Consider the following 10275-nt stretch of genomic DNA (forward strand, 5'->3'; position numbering starts at 1 on the left):
GACCTCATCAGTATCTTGGAACGCTTCATCACTTTGATTATGTCTATTGACTAGCCGCTAGTCGCTGGACACGCTTGAGCAAATTAAATGTCTTTGCGCTGAGGTGCCAGACTCATAATGACCAAGGCAGCCAGCTCCGTTGATTCATGACTCGGGGAGGAGCGTCATGTAGAGGAAGTGACCAACATGAAACACGTGGGAGGCCCCCACCAAAGCATAGGGCAGGCTAGAGCACGTGGATAAGGGAGGAAGAGGGAGAAAGAGATAGAGACGGCGGCTGAGCCTGAGCCTCACCCTCACGCATGACTTAGACTAATCTCATTCGAGTCTCCCATTCCCGCGTGGACATGACCCCGCCCACTCCTCTTCCTTCTTTCCCCAATCACATCAACACCATTTTTGCTCATTTTATTTCAGCCAAATGGTACAATCCCATCTCCTTCCTTATCCAAATTTGGCTTTCTTCCTCCGTGTAAAAGGACAATGAGAAATTATTACAATTCTAGACTTGTTAAATTAAATCAGATCATTTATATTTAATAATTTTTAAAAATATTTATTTATTTTAAATGGTTTATATTTATAATGAAAGAGTAATGAAAAGAAAAAACAACGAAGAGAAACCTGCCATGTAATAATTTAATTTTAAAAACAAAAATCTCCTTTTTACCCCAACCACCACCCCCCCCAACAAAAAAAAAAAAAAAAACCCCAGCCGCCTACCACCACACTAGGTTAGATTTCCCAGCGACTTGCCAGAAACGAGAATCAAGCAGGAAGCATGCAGCATCGCATTTATTAACAATTCTGAAGACCCTCATTTGGGATATGCTGAACCAATGTTTTAACCAATAGGGCGGCAAGCCGTCTACTTGAATGCAATTTATAGCCCTAATTTTTTTTTTTTACACATAACCCTGAAAATGTTTCGTGTACAAGAGAGTGAATAAAATGTCATTATAATTTATGAACTTTATTAAGTGTATGAAATTGAATAGTAGAAAATAACTTTTCAGAAAAGCAAAAGGCAAAAACACTCCCAAAGAAAAATACCATTTTACATCAAATAACATACTTCTTTCTGCCCTTCATCATGCTACTTTTTATTGTTTCATGCATGTTATAAAAAATCAAATAAAAATTGTTTATGCTTTATACCTTGAATTTGACGACAACAAAAACAACAGTATTAAGTACACTAAATTTTAAGGTCTTGGTGTAATTTTAAGAATAGATCATTTTTTCCCACCCTTTATTTCGCATGAAATCAAACAAACATGTCAGTATCTCTTAATTGCAGGGCAAACAGATCTAAGAGCAAACTCTCCGTGGAAGGGAAATAATTAATGACCAGAGATCCGGTAAGGTGTCTGGAATATTTAAGACAAAAGATCTTAGAAGAATACTAATATCAAGGACAGCATAGGGGCGGCGGCAGGTCATGCTCGCGGGGGTCCATGGTTATAAAATACCACATGGTTTCTCGTCCTATGCTTGTTAGAAAGATTTCTTAAATCATTATTTACAATTTATTTATCTAATAAGGTTTAAAATCGTTTTTAAAAACATTATCCTTGATGAAGATTGAAAAGAAGTTGAAATTGACACTTGGAGTCAGCCGGGGACTCAGTCCCTAGACGGCTGCGAGGGAGAGTGACGATGGCAGGGTATGAAGGTAAGAGACAAGTTTACAGGGCAGAGTAGGAAGCTCCGTGAACCTATTTCTTGCAGAGTTGTTGGTGGATGAGCCACGATGGTGGCAGAGGGGTCTGGTTTGGTCAGTAACTTCGCTTCAAAAGTTCAAATAGGAGCTACTTCGGTAACAAATGCTGAGTAGGTAAATAGCAATCTACCCTTAACAACTTTCCTCCCCATGAACTAAGCACAATTCCAACAAACCCAACTGGGAATCAATTTATTTTCATGAGAAACACATTCATTACATGCCTTATGAGTAATGAGGGGATTCCACGCTTTTCATACTGTTTCTCTTCCACAATTTACTAAACGGGCTTAAATATCCTACCAATGCCAGCCCTCTACACTATCTATTAGATATGACAACATAACAGCCCATGGTAACAATTTCACAACATAGGCCCAAATCTTCAACACCATCCCAGTAGAGAACATGCCTTATCGCGGTTCAGATTCAATCATTACGTACGGTCACGCATCCGTTCCGAGGGCACAACTGCCCTCAAATAACCCTATAATTGACTTCGCAAAGCTCGCTCTCTTTTTTCCCCCAAGAAATCTTATCAGTAACGACTTAATTCTGAACGAAATCCCGGGCTTAGACTAGAATTTTTGCAATTGTTGGCTGGCTACTCTGGACGTCGCGGTTCGAGTTTATCTTTGAAGATTCCGCCTTCCATTCACAGATGCAAGTTCATGCTTCTGGCAAGTGCTGTCAACAATGAGCCTACGCGTCAGGTCTTCCACAGTCTCCAGCCACATGAACAGTTCTGGCCATGCCCCTCGCGCGACTCTGTTCGCGTTGACATTGATGGTTCAGCTTAGGGCTGTGGTCATCCCAATCTGATCTAAAAAAGTCCTGTTAAAAAAATACTCTCTCTGGTCCTTATTTATAAGTCATTTCTATTAACCTCATTAATATCAATACAATAAAAGTATAAAGAATAAAAATAAGTAAAATTCTAAATATGTCTCTATATAGCAAATCTAAAAAGTAATGTCCTATTACTTTTTCTCGCTCATCAAGGGTAATTTTAAAAATGCCTCTCAAATATTACCTAAAAAGACGCACCATGACTTATAAATGAGACTAAATGAACCTTCTAAAATGGAATCGGAGGGAGTAATCTTTTAAGATTGACAGACTATTTGTTTAGGTTTGACTGAAGAGGAGATTGAGTATTTGGACCATTTGATCCAATCTAATCCTATTAAATTTATTTAATATAATTATAATTAATTTATTAATTTATTAATTATTTATAATAATAAATTAAGACTATTAATGATTTAACAAATTTGATTCCTTACATGGTCACACACTCAAACTAATAATTTAATAACCTAAACAACTTAGACTGTAACTAAATATTTTTTCTTCTTGTTAGAAATTATTAGGAATTTATTATGATTATAAATGCTTTTATTATCTTAATTGAATTTATTAGATTAAAATGGATTATTGACTTTCATAAAGGGGAAAAAGTTAAGTGATTACTGGACTAACAAAATTAATCTTTAAGTCCTATAAATCAAGTCCGGTCTTATTAATTTTTGAATTATCACTGAATCAAACCAAATTATGAATTACTTAACCCAGTTTTTCTATGAAAAAGACTAAATTTTAAATTAAGCCTAAAATATAATCCTGTCTAGTCTTTCATGTAGCTCTAATTCAGCTCAATGTAATCGCCATGCAATGTATGTAGGAGTGCTCTGGGATGACAAGGGCGAGTGGACCGTGGGATTTCAACATGACTTGGGTTTATGTATTATTACTGACGTGGAATTAAGGGCAATCAAGGCGGGGTTGTTGGTTTCTAAACAACTCAATTTGCCAGAAATCAAGCTTTATTCAGATTCTATCGATGCTCTTAATTTGTTAAGTCGTGACCCCTTGGATCATCCTATGCGGTAGTTGATACTTTTGAGATTCGCGAGATCATTTATGATGACCGGGGTGCTGCCACATGCTACTCTAGTCGCGAAAAACATCGTGTGCAGACTTCATGGCCAAGGAAGCTTACAGAGACAGTTCTGAGATGGTGTTCCCATTCACTATGTTCCTGCCGGTTGTTTGAAAAGGTTCCATGCAGACCAGGGACAGCCGGTTGATTGGTCGTTCCGCGGCTGTTGTGACGTGATTCTGGAATATAGTTTCTAGCTTTTATTTTCCAAGCCTCAGCTTTCCTATGTAACTTTTTTTTCAATTAACAAAAAAAAAAAACACCTAGTCCTGAATGATGCCTTAACACGACGGAGGCATGAGAAGGAATTCTTGTTTCATAATATCACGTGCAAGGGTGAGCTATAACGTAGTGCTCAAAATTTTGAGAAGTTTAACAATAGGAATCTATAAAACTCAGTTAAATTTTGTTGTTTTTCTCTTCAAACATAACAAAAACATATTCAAGTATATCTTAATTCCGACAAAGAGGAAAAGAAATCAGAAAGCTCACTAAATTTTTCATGGGCACAACATCCATAGCTCGGTTCAGCGATAAAAGAAAATGCATTGCAGAATCATCTAAAAACTATATAAATAGTTCGGGCACAGCAAGTGAAAAGTTCTCCATAACTAGAAAAGAGACAAGTTCGTAGTCTTCATTTAAGAGGAATGAACCTTGAAGAGTGAGTCGCACCGATACCGGGCCTTCCATGCTTAACGGGTTTGTAACTGATTGAGAATTCGGCAAGATAGTGACCGATCATTTCAGGCTTAATCTCCACTTGATTGAAGGTCTTGCCATTGTAAACACCAATAATGCTGCCAATCATTTCGGGTACAATAATCATGTTGCGGAGGTGAGTCCTTACTGGCTCTGGCTTTTCACCAGGCGGGGCCTCCCGTTTCTGTCTCACAATAAGTACCATAATTTAAATTAGCCCAAGGACACAATCCCAAAGAATTTGGATAAACAATATAACTCACAGCAAGGAATGTGACAAGAGCTTATGGGACGCCATAATTCCATTTTCCTCAATCCATGGGCTAACGAAATTCTAACAAATCAGTAATTAATTGAGAAAAATAGTGGCTGAAGATGCAGAAGCTTTTAATTTTAAAATGAAGAAACCTACGCCAGTATGTTATTTGATCAATCATCAGAAAAGGCTTCATCTGTCTGATTTAGAAACTATGAGCCATTCACATCAACATACATAGAGCCACTACATATATAGTGATCACCCCCAAATGCACAACAGAAGCTTAGAGAAACTAAATTGCTACTCATGACCATGTTTTCAAACAATGCAAGTTGGTCAAGGGCAAAGGGCACGCCTAAGGAGGTAAACCACTAATTGTATTCTGCAAGAGGAGATAAAAAGGCAAACGCTAAGAGATACAAGACCATTATGAGCATAGGTTCAAAGGGAGAGCTCATACCAAAAGAATAACCTATTAAGGTAAAAGAGACCCCCAACAAAAAAAAAACAGTTTAAACCACACTTTTTCTGCAAGGCTCCTTGAGACTCACAAGAACGGACCCTCGTTTGAGAGCCAACACCTACAACAACTTCACTTCACAACACTTCACTCAGTCTTCCACTAAGAGGGTCGCAAGTAGCCCTCTCCTTGACAATAGCCCTTCAACGAATGCACCAATGTTACAAGCAAGAGTCTGAAAAGATAAATAATTCCAAAAAACTGGCCTATTGAGTGAGAAAGCCCCTCACGCTTATATAAACCAACCACACTTACCTTGTAAAGCGCCTCAATATGAGACTTGTAACAAAGGCCTAAGTTAAACTATAAGTAGGATATAACCCAAAAAAAAAAAAATAGAGGCATGTGTTAGTTAAGTGACTTTTCACATAAAATTTAAATTTCAAATTATTAATAAATAATCCTTTGAAATAACTATTTCATCATATTCCCTTAAATCTCTTATGCCCAGGCTTGGCGTTTAAATTTTAAGGTTGATCATTGTAGTTTCCTATTTTATCTTATTCTTCTTACAAGCTAACCCTTCTCTTATTGCGGGCAAACAGCGGCAACAAGGATGCACTCTGGATTAACAGAAAAGGCACCAAAGGCATTAACCTCATGAGTGCCTGATTGAACCCAGTGCCTCTCATCTCATGGGGAGAGAGGCACCAGCCATGAATAACACCTCACCTAATTGAACATGGGTTACAAGTGCGTTCGAGACAAATATAAGAAAATATATTTCCTAGTTGAACCAGTCACTACCTCAGTGACTTAGACTATTAACTGTCCCCTCTCTTCCTATATATTTTCCGCTGTTTTTAAATATACAACAATTGTAGTCTCATCGCATTAAGGCAGGGCTTAGGTGAACTATGTAACATAATATTTCATGCTTTAGTTTAAGTCGTCTGGAACATACCCATAGTGTGGGTCAACTGGCACGTACCAGATGCATCTTCACAAAATGACAATTCATTCGAATATCGAAATGCTAATCTTGAAAATCAGCTAACACATGTAGCATTTCGTGCTAAATTGTTGACAAATAACAAAGAAATATAAGCATGACTATCTATTGAAGGCTGCCCGTTGAGATAAATGTAAAATCAATCATTCTAATGTCCAACAATGTCGACCAAGACATCGGAAACAATTGTCATGTAAATCATAAAAACTGTTGGATGAATAAAAAAATATAACTTACCGCCTTACGCAACTTCTTGATCAATGCCATAGGCTTCCGTTTCAAACCACGTTGAAACCTGAATCGAAACATAAAACGCAACGGGCAACCACAAGAGCATCAGTTGACTAGAATGTGAGCAGACTATTTGGATAAATACAGTGGAGAGAATACTCAGGATCAATCACCTTCTACGAGCGCGAGCATGGAAGAGCTTTACAAGCTCGTCAGTAGACATGTCCAGGAGTGCATCCAGATCGACTCCTCTGAAACTGAATTTCTTGAACGTTCTCTTCTTCGGCTGTCCTGGTGCGACGTCTGTTTCAACATCCGCCTGGTGTAACCAAGAAAAAAAAAGAGAGATAATAGTGAGTAATGAGAGTAGGCATGGGGAAGCTAAAAACACGCTCGCTTCAACAGAAACTGGAAGAAAGAGAAGGAAAATTGGGCCCAAAGAGATGGATTTCTTCTCTAAAAACTAAACGTAATTTTCCTTCATTTCCCATGAGGAGAATGGTGTTTTAGGAGAGTTAGGAGCTTTACCATGGCTGCAAGCGACAGGATTGAGGCGCTGATAGGAGAACTCGCCTGCTCGGCTCTGAGGGACGACTAGGGTTTCGGAGTGGCGGCAACGGCTGAGGTTATTTATAGGGTCACTGAATCTATGATGGGTTAGGTCTTTTTTGAGCCCAATTTCATCTGCGTGGGTTAATTGGACTTTAATTTGGGACCGGCCGAACTATATGACTCCATGAAATGAATCAGGATGCAAGGAAAGTAGGAAACGAACCAAACGGTCATAATAACTTCCCTTTGTGTGTGCTACATCGCCTTTAAAAGCCTGGACGTAGGTATTGTGAATTGATTATAGCCCTCTCGACGGGCCCAATCCCCAATGTACATTTACAAATTTTTGTTTGTTTGTTTTTTTTTGCCAATAATTTTTTGTTTGTTTGTTCTCTATAGATATTGATTTATTTTATATGATTAACCAAACTTAATCCCGTGCGTTTCACGGTTTTTTGTTTTAGTGAAACAATAGAAACAACAACATTTACAAAAAAAAACCAATTTAAATAAAAATGTTTTGATGCCAGAAAAAAATAAAGATAAAGATTAGGTTTGATATGTAATAAAATTTAAGAGAGGAGAAGTTCAAAATACAAAGTTTATCTTGTAGCCCAAAATATTTATTGGGACAGCTTCAAACCCCGGGTGTAAAAATATCTATAATTAGGTATAATTAAGCTGACGGTATTGTAAGAGAGATGACAGCAAGCCAACAAATTATCCAAGCTTACCTTCAATTATTCTACCACTCCTTCATTTCCTACCTCCTCTTAACATCTTCTCATTTCATCCCTTCTCACATCTTCCCTCTGCCGTCGTCTCTTTTCTATTGATCGATATCCTTGTACCATTTCTTCGTCTCTACTTGAAAGTTAAAAGCCTAGATATAACACTTGCAATCTTGCATAGTTGTTGTCACTATTTTCAATGGTTTTACATGAATTGATTATCATGATTCTTATAACATTCATCCACATGTTGCGTATATTCTCTCCCATGACAAAAAGAGCAGTAATCTTGCGAGGCGTTGGTGGTAGATTTTGAATAACTGAAAAATAGATGGTAGGATCTAACATTTAAACAACAACAGACAATGATATCAAGCAAAGTTAACCTGTTTTCTGATTTAATGGAAGACATAGAGAACATTCATAAAATCTAAGATTGGTCTCACTTAATTTTAGGAGTTGCAGACAATATTAGGAAAATATTTATGTAAGAGAGTGAGATTTCCTATATTAACATGTTTAGAAAAGCAAACACATATACAGATTGGCTTGAAATGCTCTCTCCTCCAATTACTAACATCGTATTATTATGGAATCACCTCCTAAATGTTTAGTTATCATGAACTATGGCCTTAAAACATAGTTATAGGGACGTGAATTAATTACCTTCTTGTTCCTCTTTTCATCCTCCATTTGTAATAAAAAAATCTTGCTGTCTTGCATAATTTATTTCATAGAATGAACAGCACCACAACACTGTACTTTTACACACACACACAAACACATACAAGATATAAGATCATGGAATGATCCTTTAGCCTCTTCCCAAAAAAAAAAAAAAATCTTCTTCCTTCCCCTCGGCAATAGGTTGATGATACCAAACCATAATCATCCTTGATGGTCTTCAATAAAATTGCCTAAGGTTGGAACTATAGATAGGAGCCAGGATTTGTGAGGACCAACGCAATGATTCTTCTGTCTATATGTTCTTGACATCAATGGCACCTATTTTTATATTGCATTTCTGTAACATGATAGATGGTGCAAGATTTTCTTTTAATTCGCTCATTCTTCTTTCCTTTATCACCCCAGCTATCAACTACTGACCTGTAAAGATCAACAAAAACTACCATCTGATCGAAAGGGCACCCAAAGGTGGCCGTCATGGTGCAGCATTTTACTTGTCAATTCCTCTTACCCACCTCGCTAGCTACCTTGCTTGCTTTGTTATGTAGTCTGTTAGTCCCTCATTCAATTTCTTGAATGAGAAGGATCAAGGTTTTTTAATAGACCAAACTTTAATATTTTGTTTGGTTGGAGAGAAAACATGAGAGGAAAGAAAACATTAAATGAAAACAGTAGAAAAAATGCATTTTTCCCTATATGGGTGAAGAGGAAAAAGCGAGAGAAAAAAAAATTGGGAAGAAAATGAGGTGTGAAATCATCATATTTTCCTCCCAACTTTCTCCCCAAAGGTGGAGAGATTTTGAAAGTCAACTCTTACTTCCAAAACCACATTAATTCCTCACAAACAATTAGATTTTGATCTCCATGAAAATTTATATCTTTAGCTTTTAAGAACTAATTTAATTTTAAAAACTAATTTTAATATAATTTGATTTGATGATATTGATTTTAATATAATTAATTTGATTTTAAAAAATAGAAACAGGATTTGCATCTTTAGCTTTCTACATTTTTTTAACAACTAATATGATTTTAAATTAATTTGATGATGTTAATTTTAATATAATTTTTTCTGTCAATTTATTTTTACAAAAATGATTACATTAATATGATATATACTGATATAAGGGTATTATAGTTATTATGATATTTATTCATTATTTTTCTATTTTCCCCGTCCATCCAAATATAATGAGTGATAATATGTTCTTTTTAATTTTCTCTTTTCTCCATTTCTTTTCTCTTAACTTTTCGTTCCATCCAAACAGAGGGTAAGGGTTCAATTTAAACAAAATAAATCATAGGAACCTTATTTAAACTTAAAGAAAATTATAAGCTATTGTGAATTAATTTTCGCTTATTTTTATAACAATATTGTTGAATAAATATAAATGAACATGAACCCCAAGATAATTCAATTTTGATCAACTACTTGTATACGCACAACAAACACGAGATCATACTAATCTCAAAACTCAACACAAAATTTCAAGTTCAAAACATGAAAGCTTGAAAAGTGAAGCACTTGTAAGTTGCAAGGCAAGATAGCACTCGTTTATTACTATAATCTACTTTTAGATGCTTCTTAATTACTTCCAAGCTGATGAACATGGAAAGGATAGTGGAATGAGGAGTATACATATCTAACTGTCAGTAAAGTCATTGATTGACCGCGGATGAGAAACCCACAATACTATTAGCATTGAGTATGAAAAAGTGTGATAACTATAGTAATTGAATTCTTTAAAGTTGACACCGAATTATTTAAGCACTTTTTTTAATTTAAATTTGTAGTAAAAGCAGTAAGCTATTGGTGAAAGTCCATGCCGAGAAAAAGTAAGTTCTGATAACGGCAAAATATCTTCTCCTAAGTTTGATTGGTCAGTTAGCTTGTCATGAACTTACGTATTAGGATTTGGGTACTATACATAACTAATTAGTGTTTTCCAGTATCTGCATTCTCCACCCCAGAAAAA

The 10275-nt window shown here is 36.2% G+C and overlaps 1 protein-coding gene across 1 annotated transcript; it reads right to left on the reverse strand.

Annotated features, from left to right (window-relative positions):
- Positions 1-4136: 4136 nt before the first annotated feature.
- LOC129286622 (40S ribosomal protein S15-like) lies at positions 4137-7016 on the reverse strand. Its single transcript, XM_054922586.1, has 4 exons — positions 6858-7016; positions 6503-6648; positions 6336-6393; positions 4137-4551 (listed from the first exon to the last, which is right to left on the reverse strand). The coding sequence occupies exons 1-4, from the start codon at positions 6858-6860 to the stop codon at positions 4303-4305; spliced, it is 456 nt and encodes a 151-aa protein (XP_054778561.1). The 5' UTR covers positions 6861-7016; the 3' UTR covers positions 4137-4302.
- Between the last annotated feature and the right edge of the window lie 3259 nt (positions 7017-10275).

This window comes from Prosopis cineraria, unplaced genomic scaffold (genome assembly GCF_029017545.1).
Source record: "Prosopis cineraria cultivar Desert tree isolate PC_DT_omini unplaced genomic scaffold, ASM2901754v1 PC1, whole genome shotgun sequence".
Lineage (NCBI taxonomy): Eukaryota > Viridiplantae > Streptophyta > Magnoliopsida > Fabales > Fabaceae > Prosopis > Prosopis cineraria.